General features: G+C 38.5%; 1 protein-coding gene across 20 annotated transcripts in view; it reads left to right on the top strand.

Annotated features, from left to right (window-relative positions):
• The window catches only part of SCMH1 (Scm polycomb group protein homolog 1), a 177,267-nt gene that overhangs the window by 133,033 nt on the left and 23,291 nt on the right, over positions 1 to 20,943 (top strand). For 14 of the 20 annotated variants that reach the window (XR_008918129.1, XM_007492915.3, XM_056825235.1 and 11 more), the window contains 2 exons: positions 13,875 to 14,017; positions 18,566 to 18,648. Coding sequence is in view for 19 of the 20 variants with exons in the window: in XM_007492915.3 (XP_007492977.1) it covers positions 13,875 to 14,017; positions 18,566 to 18,648 (226 nt within the window). In the remaining variant the exon portion in view is untranslated. Of the gene's footprint in view, positions 1 to 13,874; positions 14,018 to 15,234; positions 17,408 to 18,565; positions 18,649 to 20,943 lie in introns of those variants that run through there. The other 6 variants (XM_007492916.2, XM_056825246.1, XM_056825248.1 and 3 more) reach the window with 2 other exon arrangements.

Raw genomic sequence — 20,943 nt, 5'->3', positions numbered from 1 at the left:
AATTCACTTTTTAAAGTTAACCTACCAGACTCATAGCAGGGAAGCATGTGCCACGTGGCCATCTAAGTGACTAAACACATCTAAGAGAGGTCCCAGGAGGCAGGGGGCTAGACTGCTACATTTTGAGGCCCTGCACACTGACCCACTCAGAGGAAAACCAGAATTCTGAAAACACTGGGTTCATCTTATTCAGGAGAGAGGTAAGATCCTTCAAAAGTTTCCTGGAATGTCCTCCTCAACTGAGTATACCTTGTGAGAAAAGGCTCTTGACTTTCAAATACTTTATAGGAGGGCAAGATAATATATTGTGTTGCCTCTTCAGAAGAACACACTTTCTCATTAGTTTCTCCTTTACTTCAGTGCTGGTATGAAGAAGTGTTTCTCTATCATCAGAATCAAGGGGGAGCAGAAAGATCTATTCTGACCATGTTTCTTATAGATCAGGCATTGAGGTATCCCACATAAAGTCTGGGAGGAACTGGTTAAATGGGATCACATCTTTAAGTAAACCTTTTTTAAAGCATATTATTAATACAGAATGGTAGTTTCAGTTTGTCAGGGAATTATCAGCACACCTTGGAATGTAAAATGTGTCTCAGACCCACATGGTCATTCCTGGAGTTGTTTATCTAGTATCAGTTCTGCCAGATGGAAATTCCATTTCCCAAAGGCCAGTCTCTAGTCACCTGCACTGCTACTTCCACAGGAATACTGCACATGGCATTCATAACATGGCATGCAAGGAGATGAGGAGGTTTGGAATCCTTCTGACTTAATGACTAAGAGAACTTCATTCACTTAATACTTAGTAAATACTGATTATGTACAAAGTCCTAGGCCCAAGCGCTTTATGGGATACAAAGGAGAAAAACAACAACATGATTTTCTGCCCTGATAGAGCTCACATTCTAATAGGAGAAATGAGATCAATCAATCAACAAACATTTTCAAGAGCCTACTATGTGCTGAGCTAGGTACAAAAAAAGGAAAGAGTAAATGCTGTCTAAGGGGCTTAAATACTAGAAGGAAAGACAACCCTGGAGCTTTAGAAGAACACCATAAGCTAAGTATGACAAATAATATTATCTCTACTTTATAGATTAGACAACTCTTCAAGACTTTAAATTACCAGTAGGTGCTGATATATGCATTAAGAGGTGATTTCCTCCCTATGGGTTACTTAGCCCAGTGAAGTCCATAGGTCCAAGTCCTTCCTTGGTCTTCTGCAGACTCCTTGTCTCTAATGTCTTCTTCCTTTGATAAATTCTCAGAACCCTCAGCATTCTGTCTGTCTTCTGGACAAGCTGACTTGTCAATATCTCTCTTAAAATGACTTGTGCTGAAAATTGCTCTTTTCAGTTCAATTCAACAAACATTGAGTAAGTGCATACTATGTGCAGACACCCCTACTCTTGGTATCAAAAAGTTGCTTAAAAAATAAAATTGTCTCTGCCCTTGCAGCCTAGTAATGGCAACCTGAAGTAATGGAAAGAGGACTGGGCTTGGAGCTTGAAGATCTAGTTTCAAATCACAACTCCAGCATTTAACTAGATGTGTGAGCACATTACGTATTCACCTATAAAAGAAGGGTAATTTCTGCTATCACACAGGGTAAAATGTAAGAGCACTTTGTAAATCTCAAAAGTGCTAGAAAAAAATGTGAGTTATGTTTGTTGTTAATGTATTCATCTCACTACTGTCTTCCTGGCTCTATGCCCAGGAAGACCCTAGTTTAAGTCTTCTGTATCCTGTAGGTCATCCTCATTACTTTGTCTTGGAACTCTCCAAGGTAAGGCACAGAGCTGGTTTTGTTGTGGATCTATCAGGTTGGTAGGACCAGTCAATCTCAGAGGGAAGGGAAGATTAACTAGCTGTTTGCTAAGGATTATGCCCATCAGCATATTAGGCAACTTATCACCTGCATTCTCACCTGCTCCCCACCCTCTAGTGCTCACAAAATAGCTAGCCTCTACTGACAGATATGCAGAGGGCTTGTCCCTCACAAACTGGGTTTGCTAACTGTCTGCTTGGAATTGGTGCCCTCTGCTGGGGCATAAGAGAAAATACCAGTCTGAAGTTGGGTTTCCATTAGGCAAGCCTTGTTCAAAGGCAATGTGCCAGATAAAATACATTTTTTTAAAAAGTAGATGAGGGAAACTAGGTGGCTCAATGGATTGAGAGCTAGGCCCAGAGATGGGAGGTCCTTGGTTCAAATCTGGGCTCTGTTGGATTTTGGTAGGAGTAAGCTGAAAGCAAGAGATCCTGCAGGCCAACATTTTGGAGCTCTCAGGAGCTGAGGACCTGATCACACAGACATGGCTTTATTAATCATATCTATCACAGAGTGTTGTAGAAACCTAGTAAATGATCACAGAATTCTTTGTTGTAGTAAAATCACAAGAGTGTTGGGTAGGTGATTTGATAATATCCAATCAAATTGTAGAATGTCACATAGGTAGAGAATTGATTGTGTGTATGTATCTGAAAACCTATATAATAAACAAACCAAGGTACTATGGCAGAGCACTGTGTGTGATGCCTGCATACATGGGTTGAATGCACGGTGTGTCTCATCTCCTTATTCTGACTGTGACGTCACATCTGGGCAGAGGGACCTTGGATCCTCAGAGGGGCTACTGGACAGACCCCTATAGCTTAGGGATTTTATGACCTACTCAAAGAGTTTACTAGATTACAAACTCCACAAGGGGAAAGATCATGTCTTTTCACTTTCAGGACCTTTCTGTTAGAAAGACTTAATGAATAATTGTTGCTGTAAGGTAAGCTGGTAGTATGCAGTAGACAAAGGGATGAGATGAAATTCCATGTCTTCAGATTCCTGAGCTCTTTTCTATTAAACCACATTAACTTTCCCATTCATAGCAGTATTTTGGTGGAATCTACAACCAGGGCATTAGTGAAACATAGGGAATTACTAAGAAGCTTCCATTAATAGCCCCCCAGATCAGCTGAAGCAAGACTCATAGCATGCTATTTGGGACACATTAGGTTAATCAGCTATGTTAAATGAAACTTTCATATGAATAGCTAAATGCTACTAACAAAAATAGCAATAGAAATTTATATAACTAGAATATAGAAGTTATAAAATCATAGTATCTAGAGCTGTCAGAATCCTTTAGAAATCATTCTGATCCAATCCTTTCATTTCACAAAAGAAGAAAGTAAGACCCAGATTGGGAAAATGTTCAGAGTCAAAGGGTATAAGCAGCAGAGCTGGGGGGGTTGGGGTGGGGAGTAGTATCAGGGAAAGGAAATTAGTCAGGTTATGACTTGTGAGAAGTCACTTTACCTCTCTGGAGCTCCATGGCTATATCTCCAAGATGAGGCCATTAGACTAAAAGATCTCTAAGGTTTCTTCCAGAGCAGTGTTTAGGATCCTATTGTCTTGTGATTTTAAACCCCAACATTAGTTCTGCTATACCCTACTGCAACAGTTGGAAATTCTATACATCATTTCATTCGTCCTCACCAATTTATTGCATTTTCTCAGGCATATTACAGCACTCTGAGTCTTATTTTTCACAGACATTTGTAGCCAAGAGACCTGAATCCGAACCCTAGATTTGCTACCCGTAAGATCTTGAATAAATAATTTAAAACTCTCTGGGCTTCAGTTTACTAATCTCTAAAGTGATGGAGTTGGGAGATTTCTTTCCACTCTTAAATTCTATGATTTACAGATTGCTTGTCATCTCTGGGAGGGCAGAGGAAAGAGGAGGGAGACAATTTGGACTGTATAACTCCAGAAAACTTATGGGGGAAATTGTTATTACATGTAATTGGTAAAATAAGAAATCTTTATTAAATTTTTAAAAAATTTTGTGATCGAGTACATATTAATTTGTTGCCAATTAATTGTCAAATCTTGCTTTTTCTCCCTCCACAACATTCATTTACACGAGACCCCTTTTCTCTTGTTCACATGGTCACCATCTTGATTTAGACCCTAATCATTTCTTGTCTAGCATATTACAGTGGCCTCCTAAGTGGTGTCCTTGTTTCAAGTCTCTCCCTTTTCCAGTACATCCTCTATATGACTACCAAAGAGACTTTCTTTAAGCTCTAATGGTTTCCTATTGCCTCTAAGATAAAATATAAACTTTCCTGTTTTGCTTTTAAAGTTCTTCATGTACTAGTTCAGACTCTTTCCAACCTCACTCATTATATATCACCCTCCTCCACCATTTCCTGTACCCTATAGTCCAACAAAAGTGACCTTCTTTCTGTTCTTTATATATGGAACTCCCATTTCTTTTCTCTTTGACTTTACACTGTGCTCTCCTCACCTCCATCTCATAAAATCCCTCCCTTCAAGACACAACTGAGGCATCATCTTCTATATGAAACCTCTCCTCATTCCCTTCTCCAGCCACACTCTACCTCCATCCACTGGTTCCTTCTATCTCTTCCTGCCTTAGACTTTGTATTTATTCTGTATATGTCACATACACACACATATACATTGATATTGGCTTCCTCAATAGAATATAATCTGCTTGAAAACAGATTGTTTCATTTTTAATTTTTTTAAGTTTTATTCATAATACCTAGTACACAGTAGATACTTAATAAGTGCTTCTTAGTTGATCAATAGCATTAGACCAGATAACAAAGGGGCTTTGGGAAGGACAGAGTGCTGTGACATGTTGGTGATGGCTGAAGAGCCATTCCTTCCTGCTCATGCTTCAATACTTCCTATGTGTCAGCTTTGACCCTTATGATGCCCTAAGGAAAGTGGAAGGCAAGGGACTGAACTGCCAATTCTGGAGCCTACACAGTGTCTGCAGGTGAAGTTCATGATGACTTAACCTGGTGTCTTTTATTAACCACTTACTACATGCAGAGTGCTCTACTAGGAATGAGAGTGTCATTTTTATGAGTTTGATAGATTACAGAGTAAACAGATATATAACATGTAAATAAGTATGACATCTAGTACATAAGTATATGAGAGGTGCAAATAAATTACTATGTGAGTTTGGTGCCAGAGAATTCATTACCAATTTCATTTGACTTAGAGTTTTGTCATTGTATTCCCTAGTGGTATGAATGAAGTGGTACTTAAAAAATGCTTAGTGAATTGAATTGTATTCTTTTTATTTTTTAATTAAATTTTATTTTCAGTTCTGAATTCTCTCTTTTTCTTCTGCCTCCACCATCCATTGAGAAGACAAAACCAAAAACCCATTACCAATATGTCTAGTCATGCAAAATAAACCCCCTCATTACCTGTGCCCCAAAAGAAAAAGAGAAAGAGAAGAAAATATGTTGCTTTCTGTACTCCAAGTACCTTAGTTCTCCACAGGAAGGTAGATAGCATGTCTCATCATGAGTCTTTTGGAATTATGGTTGATCATTGTGTTGATCAAAGTTCCTCAGTCTTTCAAAGTTGATTATCTTAGGTATACTAATGGGCTGTTGGTGGGGCTATAAATTAATCCAGTCATTCTGGAAAACTATTTGGAACTATGCCTATAGGGCTATAAATCTATACATATCTTGGCCCAGCAATATGGCTATTAGATCTATACCCCAGAGATTTAAAACAACAACAAAAAACCGAGGATCCCTATGTACAAAAATATTTGTAGTACCTCTATTTGTAATGGCAAAAAAATTGGAAACTGAGCAAATATTCATCAATTGAAAAATGGCTGAACAAGTTATAAGGTTGTAATGTAATACTAATGTGCTGTAAGAAGTAATGAAGAGAATTATTTTTTTTTTAAAAACCTAGGAAAGCCTATAAGAACTAACACATAGTCAACTGAGCAGAACCAAGAGAACAATGTATACAATGCAAGCAATATCATAACATAATCAACTGTGAAAGACTCAACCACTCTGATCAATATAATGATCCACAGTTCCAAAGAACTCATGATGAAAAATGTTCTCCACATCTAGATATAGAACTGATGGACTGACTCTTAAGTGTAGATTGAGGCTTGTAGTTTTCTTTTTTTTTGGCAACATGACTAATGTGGAAATATATTTTGCATGATTTCATATATATGAGTATTGTATTTCTTGCCTTCTCAATGAATGGGGAAAGAGAAGAGGGAAATAATTTGGAACAGAAAAGAAAAATTTTAAATAAGAAAAAAAAGTTGATTTTCTTTACAGTATTGTTATAATAGAAATTACTTTGATTCTGTCTACTTCGCTTTGAATCTATTCATATGTCTTCCTAAGTTTTTCTGAAACCATCTCCTTATTTCTTTTTGTTTGTTTTTTTAGTTTTTTCCTTTATATTATTCCAATAACAAATTTACACATAAGTTTTCCAAAGTTACATGATTCATGTTGTCTCCTTTCCCTTTTTCCTCCCCCCTTCCAGAGTTGACAAGCAATTCCATTGGGTTATACATTTAGTATTATCATTCAAAACCTGTTTCCATATTTTTCATTTTTGTAAGAATTGGGCTTCTCCTCACTTTCTACTTCTTTGCCACCACAAAAAGAGCTGCTTTAAATATTTTTTTTATCCATAGGAAGTCCTTACTCTTTTTGTTTTTTATCTCTTTTGGAAACAAACCTAGTAAGGGTATTGCTAGATCAAAGGATATGTATTGTTATAAAACATTGCCCTTTGGGCATGTCTAAATTGTTCTCCAAAAGAATTGAATCAATTCACAACTTCCCCAACAGTGCATTAGTGTCTTAGTTTTTCCACATCCCTCCAACTTTTGTCATTTTCCTTTTCTGTCATAATGGCTAATCTGATAGGTGTGAGTTGGTATCTCATAATTGTTTTAATTTGCATTACTCTAATAAATAGTGATTTAGAGCATTTTTCGTTTTTCTATGTATTTGAGAAGTGAGGCCTCTATTAAAAAAACTTCTTTTAATTTTTTTCACCAGTATGACCACTATGTATTACCCTCTATCCTGTTTTTCCTACTCTCTCCCCTTTCACCCTTTCCATCTTCAATAGTGTTTTGTTCCTGACCATTGCCTCCCCCAAACCACCCTTCCTTCTATCAGCCTCACCATTCTCTTTTATATCCTTCCCTTCCTGATTTCCTTTAAGTTAAAATTGATTTCCATATCCAACAGAGTATGAATGTTTTTCCCTCTTTGAGCCAGTTCTGATGAGAGTAAGATTTAAGAGCCCCCACTTCCCTACCTTCTCCATCTTCTCTTCATTGTAAAAGCTCTTTTGTGCCTCTTCTATGTAAGATAATTTACCCAATTCTGTCTCTCCCTTAACCCTTCTTTTTCTCTTCTTGTCTTCTTTTTCTCACCCATTAATTTTATTTTTACTTATATTTTATTATTTTTAGATATCCCATCATATTCAACTCAAATCCATGCCTTCTGTCTATGTACACTCCCTCTAACTACCCTAATGATTAAAATTCTTAGGAGTTACAAGTATTATCTTCACCCATAGAAATGTAAGCAGTTTAACCTTTTTGAGTCCCTTATAATTTCACTTTTCCTTTTTATGCTTCTCTTGCATCTTGTATTTGAGAGTCATTTTTTCTATTCAGCTCTGATCTTTTCATCAGAAATGCTTGAAAGTTCTCTATTTCATCAAATACCCATTTTTCCCTCCTGAAGGATTATACTTAATTTTGCTGAATAGAGGATTTTTGGTTGTAATCTCAGCTCCTTCATCTTCTGGAATATCATATTTCAGGCCTTCTGATCTCTTTAATGTAGAAAGAAGCTGCTAAATCTTATATGGCTCCATGATATTTGAATTGTTTCTTTTTTACTATTTGCAGTATTTTCTTTTTTGACCTGGGAACTCTGAAATTTGGCTATAATATTGCTAGGAGTTTTCTTTTTTGAGATCTCTTTCAGGAGGTAATCAGTGAATTCTTTCAATTTCTATTTTACATTCTGATTCTAAAATATCAGGGCAGTTTTCCTTAGTAATTTCTTGAAAGATTATGTCTAGGTTCTATTTTTTTATCATGCTTTCAGGTAGTCCTGTCATTCTTAAATTATCTCTCTTGGATCTGTTTTTCAAGTTGGTTGTTTTTCCAAAGAGATTTCACTTTTTTTTCATTTTTTCATATTGTTTTTATTATTTATTGATGTCTCACGGAGTCATTAGCTTCTGCTTGCCTGGTTCTACATTTTAAGAGGTTCTTTCTTCAGTGAGTTTTTGTACATCTTTTTCCATGTGGCTAATTCTTTTTTAGAGAGTGCTTTTCTTCAGTTAATTTTTTAATATCTTTGTCCATTTGGCCAATTCTGCTTTTTAAGAAGTTCATTTCTTCTTTTTATGACTCTTTTTAATAATAGCCTATGTTCTGTTTTTAAGGTATTGTTTTCTTCAGTTTTTTTTTTGTGTGTGTGTGCTTCTTTCACCAAGCTGTCAACTCTTTCTTCATGATTTTCTTGCATCATTCTCCACCTTTCCCTTCCCCTTCCGTTCCCTTCCTTTCCCGGAATTATTTTAGCTTTGAGGCCAATTTTCACATTTTTCTTTGAGACTTTTGAAAGAGATATTAACTTTGTTGTCTCCTTTTGATTTTGTAGTTTGGTGTTCCGTATCACCAAAATAATCTTCTATGTTGGGTTTCATTTTTGTTGTTGTTTATTAATTTTCAAGCCTTTTTCTCACAAGCACTCTTTCCCACCCTGAAACTATGAATAGTTTCCCACCCCCATTTCCATGCCCGCAAGCTCTGTTGTGCTTGTGAGTGCTCCACTTTGCCCTGGGACTGTAACCTAGAACTGCACACCAGGATTATTATCTATATATGGGCAAAACAACAGATTCCTGCACCTAGTGCCAGCTAAGGAACCCTATAATCTCCTTCTGATCAGTTGACTGACCCCCTTACTGTCTTTGGACTGAGAGCTCTGGAAGCCATTGTTGTTGATTCAGCCACCTCCAGGGCCTACACTGGCTTGCTGAGTCAAGGCCTGCACTGATGTGCTGGTCTTTGTTCCACTCCTACCCTGGTATGACACATCTTTTCTGCCTACCTTCTAAGTTGTCTTGGGCTAGAAGATTGTTTCATGCCCCTCCCCCCAATTTTTCTGAGGGTTCTGCAACTCCAGAATTTGCTTTGATGTGTTTTATTAAAGTTGTTTGGAGGGTAATTTGGAAGAGATCAGACAGGCACCTGACTTTTCTCTGCCATCTTGGCTCTACCCCCTTCCTCCTCACCCCTCACCACATGCAGTTTAATAATTTTATGGGCATAGTTCCAAATTGTTTTCCAGAATGAATGAACCAGTTCATAGCTGTATTAGTAGTTCATTAAAGTTCTTGTTTTCCCATATTCCCTCCATCTTTTGTCATTTCCCTTTTTATTATCTTAGTCAGTTTAATGGATATGAGGGAGTAGTCAAGATTTGTTTTGTGACATTTCTCTAATTTTTAGCGATATGGAACATTTTTATAATGATTACTAGTAGCTTAGATTTCTTGCTCTGAAAATTGCCTAATTATATATGCTTCGAACACTTATCAACTGGGGAATGGCTCTTATTCTTATAAATTTAAATCAGTTCCCTATATGAGACCTTTAGTAGAGAAACTTTCTTCAAAGATTTTTTTACCCTAACTTCCTGCTTCTCTTCCAATTTTAGCTACATTGGTTTTGTTTGTTCAAAAATTCTTTAATTTTATGTAATCAGAATCATCCATTTTATCTTCTGTGAACCTCTCATCTCTTATTTGGTCATGAACTCTTCTTCTTTAGATTTGACAGGTAATTTCTTCCATGTACCTTTAATTTACTAATGATGTTACCCGTCATATCTAAATTATGTATCTGTTTCAAGTTTATCTTGTTATATGAAATGAGATGTTTTATACCTAGTTTCAGCCTAACTTTTCTATTTTTCCCAATGGAAATTTCGGGCAAAGAGTGAACTCTTGCCCTAATAGCTGGGATCTTTTGGTTTATCAAATACTGGTTACTGACTTCTGTATATTATGTACCTAAAGTGTTCCAGTGAACAACCTCTTGATTTCTGAGTACAGATAGTTTTGATAATTACAGCTTTGTAATATATTAAGATCAGATACAATTAGGCTTCAAAGAAATATTTCAAAAGAGGTATCAGTTCCTGATTGGATGTAAGTGAGGAAGAATCCAAAATAAACCAAATTGTCCTGTGGTAGGGGAATGACTGAGTGGTAAGAGTTCCTAAGAGGCAGCATGGGGCTTGTAAAAGAAAGAATGGAGTTTTGAGTTAAAAGACTCAAAGGCCTTACTATGCCATTTACTAACAGTATGATCCGGGGCAAGTCACTTAATCTTTCTTGAACTCACCCCTTCATATCTGTGATGTGTGCGATGGAAAGGAGTTTGAAGAGATGGTTTCTAAGGTCCTTCCAATTTCATTATGCTGTAGTACTGATATGGCATTGACCTAGTAATCATTTAATGTAACCATGCTCTCAAGTAGCTGCCAGTAATTGGCCAAGAACCTTTTGGCAAAAGAGTGATCATGGGTATTTCAGGCACCATAGCAATCGGTGGTTTAGACTTAATATCCAGGCTACATACCTGGTATTACTTTCTACTATTTCTAGGCATAGGACCAGTCTTGTCCAATAAATTTACTCAAAGACCTTAGATATCTCCTACTAAAGAAGGAAACAGAACATTGATAAAGGAAGACTAAAATAAGCTCAATGTCTGCTTTGCTCATTCTACCAGGCCTATTTGAGCTATACTTCAAACCATAGTACAATAGAATGTCAATAATGGCAGAACCTTTTGAGATCATCTAGTCCAACTACTTCCAAGCTGTTTTTATTTCAGAATGCCACCTCTGTCCCTGAGTGTGTCAGTAGTGCTATTATGCTGACAATAGGGAATGTTTATTCACCATAACTCCAGACTAGCTCAAAATCTCTCCACTCCATTTGGAAAAGGATCTGTTACTTACTCTACCCTACCACAGTTCCTTCAGCCTCCGCAAAGGTGACCCAAAATATAATCCCCCTATTCTAGTTTATAGCCTTGCTCAAACACTTCCACTATACCAAAACTTTGCTTCCAAACTTATAGAGAGCTCAAAGACCAAAGCCTTCATGTCTGAGCATTGAGATAGTCTGGAGATTCTTTAGTTCCTTTTAGAGCTATATGATGGCAATACATGCCAAGGAGTATTCTTACCACAGTCTATCAGGTCACTTAAGAGAATTTGGATAGACATTAAAAAGGTAGTTAATAACCCAGAGTAAAGGGTGCAGTACTGAGAATGAGAAGAAAGTGAATGACCAGAGAGAGAAGAATAGAGAGATGCTCTTGAATTTAGCCAGTGATCTCTAAAATTGTGTTTCTGATTGTAACAGTACCCAGTAATAGAGTGTAGGCCCATCTTGGAATTAACCTATTTTGTTAAGGGCATCCAGAACCCTTGTACACTGTGAACTTAAAAAATTCTCAGACCCTACTTCATAAGGTTGGATTGTGAACCTTAAAAATTCTCAGACCCTACTTCATAAAGTTGGGTTAAGACCATTCCCCATTTTAAACAATGAAGGAACTTAGATCAGGAATGTGAGACTTCTACTTAGATCAGGAATGTGAGAACTCTACTCCACCCCTACTTAAGCATACTTTAGGGGAAGATAAAGTTGTAAACTCTTTGCTGAACAATGAAAAGTACTTAAACCCATACTTATAATAAGGCAAAAAGTTCTTAAGCTGTGCCTATTTTTAGAACTAATACAAAAGGGTGCTATAAAAGTATCTATAAAGGTCAGGAAACTTGTGAACTTGCAAAAGGCAAAGAGGTGAGAACTTACTCAGGCATGAATTACTCAAAATTTTAGACTTCTTAGGTGTGAATTAAGAATGGTCTGTCCTTTGGAAAACGTCTACTGTGATTGGTAGATGTAAGAATTTAGGGGAGGTGACATAGGAGAAAATTCCCTTTAAAAGGAACTCAGAAAGGGAGCTGAAGACATTCAGATTCACATTCACATTCAGATTCAGGATTGAGCTAGTGGAGTCAGCTGAGATGAAGCTGGCCTGGTGTCACTATAATCCTTGCTTGGACAGATCTTGTGGTGAGTGATTAAGGACTGACTGATCTTTCTCTTAAGGCTCAGGCCTGGGTTGGCCAGAGCTGTCCTGGGCCGGCCTATCCTTTTCTCGTTATTTCCTTTTTTCTCTCTTTCTCTCTTTTCTTTAATTCCACATTTGTATTAATTAAATTCTCTATAAAACCCAGTTGACTTGGGTATATTTAATGATTGGGAATATTTCCCTGGCGACCACCTTATATTTGATTTAAAACAAGACACTGTCTTGAAAACATATTTTTTGCGGTCACAATTTACTCATCCACTCTTTTATATGCCAACAATTTAAGTCTTCCACTATTTTAATTATTACAACACAATGGAGGTTTGAATGAGATATTTGTGTATTATAGTTACTTTCCTTACCACTCCCCCCAATAGGAGCTATGTTTTATTTCTACCAACACCTAGCAAGGTGCCCTGCATATAATAGGTACTTAGTAAGTGATTGGTATGTTGAGTTGAATTGATATTCCCTAAACTCCCTTTAATAATATATCAATCTTTTTTATTTTTGGAGGAGGAGATCATGACCTTTTATTTCTTTGGCATAGAGAACTTCAAAAATGCAGATCAGTAATTCTGCTGCAATTTAGCATTTTTAGAGAGTTGCCTAAAACACTGAGGGGTTAAGTAACTTACTGATGGTTGTACACCAAGATGTGCCAAGGTGAGAAGCTGCACATGTATCATTATGATTCCTAAGCCAGGCTATATGAGGCCATACTGCTTTTCATAAATCTGGATACCTTAGTTTACCTAAATCATTCTACAATCAGTTTTCTGATCTGCAAAATAAAAGAATTGGACTAGATGGTCTCTGGCATCCCTTTCAGCTTCCTCAAACTGTCAGTCAGTAAGATTTATTAAAGCACTTATTAAGCACCAAACACCATCACACTGGAGACAAAGATATCCTTGAAGGGAGCTTGCATTCATAACTAACTAGAAGAGTTATGTTATAGACAAAAATAGGGAAGCTAGAGAAATAGAATTCTTCCCAAAGAGGAGGCAGTTTTATGGGAAACTGAACCTGCTGTTTAAGCCTGCATTTGTAAAAGGCTCTTTCCAATCCTATGCCCCAAATAGTCATCTAGGCTGCCATGATTCTATGAATAAGCTATCTCTTAGATCCCTTCTAGTTCTAAATCAGTGACCCTATGATTCCTCCCATAGGAGGTTCAAAAGAATGTACTGTTAATTTCTTTGGGAAATTCCTAAAAAAGGAGTCCATGTGTGATTTTGAACAAGAGGTAACCTTGTTGGTATAAGCTCACACTCTCCCAAGGGATCTTTTAGGAAAGACATCAACAAGCTAGAGGGTGACCAGGGTAATGAAGAGCTTCAACTTCATGCCACATGAAGATCAGATAAAAGCATTGGAAATATTTAGACAAGAGAGAAGAAGATATAAAAGACATTTAAAAAAGGGTGACATAACTGTCTTCCAAGTATTTGAAGAGCTGCCATGTGGAAGAGGGACCCCAGAGGGCAGAAATTACAGAAAAAATAAATTTCAGTTTGATGTAAAGAAAAACTTCCAAATACTGAAAGTGTTTTCCAGATGTAAAATGAGCTGTCATGGAAAGTAATGAGTTCCTCATCACTTAAGATCTTAAAACTAAGGAAGGATGACCATTTATGTCATAGTGAATACCTATTCAGGCACAAAATAGATGACTTCTTAGGCTCTTTTCAGTTAGGAGAGTGTGGATACTTTTGGATGTATAAGTTCTGATCTTTTCTTAAGTTAGTACCTTCAGCTTACTTTAACATTTTCATTTTTGTTTGTGGCTGAGCAGAAGACATGACTTTCTCTCACATTCCTTTCTGGTAGGTTCTGATCGATATTTGGGATCCCGAGATCCAGCACGATTGAGCAGCCGGGATCCATCTTCTTGGACGGTAGAAGATGTAATGAAGTTTGTAAGAGAAGCTGATCCTCAGCTGGGACCCCATGCTGACCTCTTTCGAAAACATGTAATTATTTTGAACTTATCTCAGATGGATTCCAGTTTATGTGTATTAGTTTTATCTTAGCAACTTGATTATAAGCTTTTGGAGGGCAAGTATTATGTTTAATAACTTCAGCATTTTCTATAGGGGTTCTTAACCTGGGGTCCAAAGACTCAAAATCTGGGGATTGATTTCAGAGGCTCCATGAATATAGACAGGGGATATTTTATACTTTTATTTTCACTAATATGTAACTAGAATTTAGCATTTCCATCAATTATGAATGTTATTCTGAGAAAGGATCCAAAGATCCTTTGATCCAAAGGCCAAAAGGGACCTCTCACACACACACACACACACACACACACACACACACACACACACACACACATTAAAAATCCCTTCTCTACAATCTAGCACAAATCTAACCACATAATAAGTACCCCATAATCCTTATTCATTAATTTACTGATCTTCCTTGAAGCAACAGTGACCACTCTGATTGGGAATAAGGTTCTATTAGCCATTTTAACATACAAATTGGGGCTTGGCCCAGAAGGACAAATAAGATTTGAAGAAGCTGAAAGAAATGGAGAGGATATTCCAGGCCAGGGGAAGAACATAAACAAATGCAAAATGTTCACATATCAATGAGGAAAAAACCTGGAGAGAGAAACGGGAATTACTAAAGTGTAGCTCAATGATGGAAGGCCTCGTATGCTAAATTGTACTTAATACTTTATAAACTCTTTAACATGGTATAGTAAGGTTTGTAAAGGGCTCTGTTTTGGAGGTGGGCAGATTTTGTTATCCCCACTTTACAGATGACCAAATTGAAGATGAGAAAGATAAGCTTGCCAAAAGTTAAAATAAACATAATTAGTAAGTGCTGGAACCGTGATTTGAATCCAAATTGCCTGACTCCAAGTCTTGACTTGGAGTTTAGATTCCAAGCACTAAACTCTTAGTGTTAAACCATGCTGTCATATGAAAGCTGTTTTTTATGAGGTCCTTAGTCAAGTAGTTATTTCTCTAGCACTTAAGTTGCCCCAGGGAAGAAGAAAGGAGAACTTGAGACCTGAGTGATCCTTGTGTGGTACTTGATGCATCAGGGCTAGACCTTAATATCTCTGTTTGGTGCTTGAGGGCTCCAATAACCAGTTAAGCCTGCCCTGTTCTAAGGTACTATCTGACTTCTTTTCTTACGCCCCCCCTCCCCCTTTCTCTTTCTGTGGTGGCAGGAGATCGATGGGAAGGCCCTGCTCCTCCTCCGGAGCGACATGATGATGAAGTACATGGGTCTAAAGCTGGGCCCAGCTCTGAAGCTCACCTACCACATTGACAGACTAAAGCAAGGGAAGTTCTGAGGAACCCCTGGAGATGAATGTCTGTCCCACCACCTGCCTAGGCCCTGAGGCCTGGCTCACACCTGCTTGAGGCCCCCATGGCTCAGTGCAGCCCAGCACAATGCAGCACCATTCCAGGGGTCATGCCTCCAAGTCAGGAAGGCACCCCTCCCTGCCCCCTGTATGCACGCACGCACGCACACACACCTCTGGACCCCTGCCCAGCACCCAGCAGGTTCCTGGAAAAACAGACCCTGCCCCTGGCCCCAAATGGGGCTGTCCAGCAAAGAAGGTGAATGAATGAATCATGGGCATCTCCTGGTGAAGTCTGCAGAGCCATCCCATTTTTCTGTGCCGGTGGAAGACTAGAGGGGAATGCATTGTATGGCTGATTTGGCCACCTGGACTCTTTATTCCCAGGTCAGAAAAGCCTGGCCTGGCTTCCTTCCTCCAAGCTGGCTTTCTTCTTGTGCTTGGCTGGTTGTCTTTGCAGAGGGCTATGAGACTCCAGGAGACTGTTTGAGGAGCAGTCTCCTTCCTTTTTTTCCCTTCCCCTCCCCACATTGACCAGTCCTTCCCTGCTTCCCCCTTTCCTCATCGAGGCTGGTCACTCTTGAAATGTGTGCTTTTCCCTCCAATGACATGCCCTTCCATGAAGGGTCAAGGAGAGGAGAAGGACTGCCCATTATCCTGTTATGTCCATTCCTCTGGAGGGACAGGGGAGTTTGTTACCTTCTCATCCAGGGCTGGTGCTGCTCTTCCTCCTCCCCAAAATCTGCTGGCCCCTTAACCCTTCCCTGTAGGGAGAGGGTACCTGGAGCTGGTGAAGTAGCATATGATTCAGAGGCCCACTTCCCTTTGTATTTATTCAGGGTGCTGTGGCCTTACATGGAAGGAATGGACTGAGCCCCTGAACAAGGAGCTAAGACTAGGCACTCAAACTGTGGGCACTGCTTTAAGAATAAGTGTACAAGGCCTTGTGGTGGTGCTAACCAGCTCCATTGCCAGAAGCCCAACCCTGATAGGTGCAGACTTTGGGAGTTTTCTATCAAGTTAGCAGCATAGCCCCACCCTACAATGTCCTATGGGGCCTCTGGCCACCTTCTCCCTAGTGCACCACACCCTTCCCTAGCTAAATACTCCCAACTAATGGTGCAAATGTTTTCTTTTTGTAAGAGTCTTTTCTATTGTTATTTATTTTTTTCCAGCACCTGTGCAGTGATCCACCGCTCACATCCATTCCAACCTAGAGGCTGGAAGTGGGCAGGAGGAGGAATGAGACTGCCAATAATCTCCCCCCTCTTTCCTTCCTCCACCCTTACCCAGCCCTGAAAGATCTTACCCCCTTTCCAGAGGACTCAAAAGATGAGATAACTCTTCTTCTGGAGGGACTGGAAAGCTAGTCACATTTCCAAGAGGGCCCTATAGAAGAGTTTCAGGGGCAGCCCTGGGGTCTAGCTCCCTAGGCAGTAGAGAGGACCATTCCCAGCACCTTGCACCTTTTTACCTTAGGTCTTGATTCTCTTTAGTTATCTGATGAGAAAAATCCCACAAAGAAGGGTGCATAAGGCATCAAGGGGTCCTGCTTCTTTATATTCCCCTCCCCCTCATCTTCTGCTCTTTAGCTGCCTCCCTGGAATTTGGATAGATGATTTATAAGAACCAAGAAAACTGAGGTGGGAAGGAGAGACCTGGATGAATATCTAGACTGAAAAAGTAAATCCCTTTCAGGTACACCGAAGATTGTGGGGGATATTCAGTGGCACCCAGTAACAAACTTGCCTCTGGTTTGGCCAGACAGCTCTCTTTCCTCTTTTCTTCCCTCCTCCTCTTTAACTTCATCCAGATTCTCACAGAAACAAGGCAATGTAGGTTGCCAGCACCTCTGAAACAACCTGGCTGCTATCATTGGTCTCTCCCAATCCAGAAATTGGATTTCACAAGCTGTCCATAAATATCATTTGTCCTGGGTTAACAGAACAGAGTGCTACCCATGGTCTCACTGATGCTCTCACCCAGACTCCTTTTATGTCAATTTGTTTATAAAGAATAAAAAAAAAAACCACAATGATGTTGGTCTCTTATTAATAAGTCAAGTCTTTTTGAATGCTTGCTTTCTGGCATAAACAGAAGAGCTATGACCCTGCCCTCAGAAAGATTACATTCTGATTAGGAAGATGCATGGCAGAATAGTTATTAAGTGGTGCGTAAGAACAATAGAAAGTTCAAAGATGGAGCAAGTGATTTGAAGTTGCTAGGGATGATCCTTGGAGGATGTGTCATTTGATAAAGGACTGATACAATTTGATTAGATGGATGAAAGCAGAAAGACCTACCAGGATGATTTTCTTCTGGCCACAGTGAGGTAAGTAGAAAAACATAGGCCTTATGGAAGCCGAAAAGCCAGCTCTTCTTTAGATGTGGCTCCAATCAGTTCAGTTCTTGTTGGTTAATTCATTTCAGTCATGTCTGACTCTTCATGCCTCAATTTGAGGTTTTCTTGGCAAAGATACTAGAGTGATTTGCTATTTTCTTTTCCAGCAAATGAGGAAACTGAGGCAGACAAGGTTAAGTGACTACTTGCTCAGGGTCACACAGCAAGTAAGTTTCTGAGACCAGATTTAATTTCAGTTCTTCCTGACTTTGATCTGGCACTATATCCACTGCCTGGGGAAACAAAATCATCTTATTCCTTGCCTCCAATGTGCTTTCAAACTAATTGTAATATATATATAGTTTAGTATGATTTAAGGTAGAATGTGATAAGGTGAAAGATAGTGGCTGCCTTAGGAGTATTAAATGAAAAGGAAGAGAACACTCTCCACTTGGGACTCAGAGTTTTCATGATATCAGTAGTGCTCTCTAAACCTAGCTTTTGAAGAGAATTTCAGTAGGTGAATTGCAAAGTGGGAGTTGGAGGGAGAAAGGAAAAAATAGACTGTGCTGAGCTTTGCCCATGTTAGGTGATCACATGAAGATGCCCTGGGATCATCTCTGCTTAGGGAATGCCAAATCAGGTCCCTTTAATGTGATGAAAGTGTGGATGATGGAGAATAGATCACTCTTTATCTGTAGGACCATAAGAAGAAAATGTGTTTCAGAGTTGATAAGAACAACTTTATGATCATGTATGTACAGATCCCTTGGGAGGAGAGGAAGAACTTTACACTGTTAGGTGCCTCTATCTACTACACTACCTTCTATCAGCTGACATTTTGCCTTTCAGAGAGATCTCAATCAAATGCTGACATTGGTCCCATCTTTTCTGCTGTTGCCAGGACTTTCTTCTTACTCTGACAATCAAACAAGGTATATCTATTATCACTCCCCAAAAAGAAAATAAGCAAAAGACATGTGAATCAATTTCAAAGAGCCCTATGGAATATGGGGCATATAGCTATTGTTTTCTTCCAAGAGTATCTAAAAATCAATTGCCAAAATCTGTCACTATCCTGTTAGGGAGAATGCTTTCTATTCTGTTTACCTAGATAGAAGCAAAGCTCTTAATGAAGTCAAATGGAAAAAAAGATGGAAAGATTCTATTAAATAACAATGTAATCAGATAGATTCAGAACTAGTTGGGGTAGACCCAGGAAATAGTCTTTAGTACTCAATGTAACTTTGGAAGAAGGTCTTCAGTGAACTGCCCCAGGAATCTATACTTAATCCTGTGCTATTTAATATGTTTGTCATTGATTTGAATAAAGGCATAGATAGTGCCTTTCATCAGAATTTTCATGCAACACAAAGCTGAGAGGGATAACTGAAAAATGGTAACTCATGGTCATTTTGCTTGAATCTATCTCTCTTAGCTTCCCTACCTATGTCAAGTGTCCTTCCAGTCACTCAGGATTTCAACCTCAGAGTCATGCTTTTCATCTTCATTCTCCATATCCAGTTAGTTGCAAATCTTGTTGATTCTCTCTCCCCTATCTCAAATCAATCTTCTACATCTATTCCCACAACCACTAGCCTATCTCTGATCCTTATTATCTTTAACCTAGACCACTTCAGTCTAATTAATTTTCTTGTTTCCAGTCTTTTTTCCACTCTTCCACATCTTCCACACAACTGCAAACAGAAGTAATGCAATAAGCCAGGACATTCCTGAAGGACTTATGTAAAAGAATGCTATCCACATTGAGAGAAAGAACTATGGGAATAGAAATGCAAAGCAAAAAATATGACATCACTTATCACATGCATATATGAATGTATGATTTGGGGATCTAGACTTTTAAAAAATTTAAATTTAAAAAAATTTAAAAAACAAGTAATATGGAAATAAGTATCAAGTGGCAACATTTGTACAACCCAGTGGAATTGCTTGTCAGCTCTAGGTGTGGGGAGGGAAAGAAAACGAATCATGAAAACATGGAAAAGTATTCTAATGAATAAATAAATTGATTGCAAAACTGATATTCCTAAAACCTAAAGGTCTAACTTTAGCCTCTCACCAAGAAACTTTGTTGGATCTCCATGTTAATTTGTTTGGCAATTAAATTCCATTTCAGTCTGGCTTCTGCCTATCTTTCCAGGTTTATTTCATGTTACTCCCTCTCATGCAATCTTGTCCAAAGAAATATGGCCTGTTTGCTGCTCTCCATACTTGGCAAGCCATCTAACCCTACTTGGAATGCTCAAACAGACTTCAAGCATTTATTAGGCATCTTCTGCATGTTAGGTACTCTGCTAAATGAGAAGTACAAAGACAAAAATTAAATAGTCACTGTTCTCCGGGAGTTTACATGTTGTGGGGTAAGGGAATAATAACATGTACACAAATACATATATACACTTGAAGCACCAGCAGCTGGGGAAGGGGAGATCAAGAAAGATCTCATGTAGGTAGTGGTACTTGAGCAGAGTCTTGAGAAACAAGGAATTTTTGGAGGCAAGGATAAGGAAGGAATGCATTTCAGGCATGGTGACAACTTGTGCAAAACCTCAGTGATAAGAATCCTTTGTGAGGGACAAATAGACAGGTTTAACTGGGTTACTAAGTTTGTGGAGAGTAGCATAATAAAGCTGGAAAGGTAGGCCAGAGCCAGAAGTTGTAAAGGGCATGAAATTCCAAACAGAAGAGTTTATACCTCCCCCTCAGGGCAACAGATCTCATGGAAATTCTTGAGCAACTGAGAACATCTCTAGGATCACTTCTTTCATGAGACCTTTCCTGGGGTTCCCCTTCCTTCCCCCTACAAACTATTTTGTATGTTTTAAAATTTATCTTTATATAAATTCTATTTCTGCAGTATGATAGGAATTCCTTGTGAGACTGTCACTGTTATCTTTATACACAGCTCTTTTTTGCATGCTTAATAAGTAAATTAATGGAGTTGATCCAAAAACATCTTTATGGGTTAGAACAATGAGCAGAACCTCATTGGTGAAATATGACTAAATGTAAAGCTTTATATATAGATAGCTCTCTTTGTTTATGTAAGTAATGTTGTTACAAAGTCTCTGTATAACTTAAAACTTAAATAACTATAAATACACTTGATAGTGAATGGTAAATTATACATAATTGCCGAAATCTTAATGCTTGCCTTTTTAAAATTTCAGTAGTCTCCCTGATGCTAGTGCCTTTTTGCTCTAAAT

This window comes from Monodelphis domestica, chromosome 4 (genome assembly GCF_027887165.1).
Source record: "Monodelphis domestica isolate mMonDom1 chromosome 4, mMonDom1.pri, whole genome shotgun sequence".
NCBI classification, from domain to species: domain Eukaryota; kingdom Metazoa; phylum Chordata; class Mammalia; order Didelphimorphia; family Didelphidae; genus Monodelphis; species Monodelphis domestica.
This window is presented reverse-complemented; position numbering and strand designations above follow the sequence as displayed.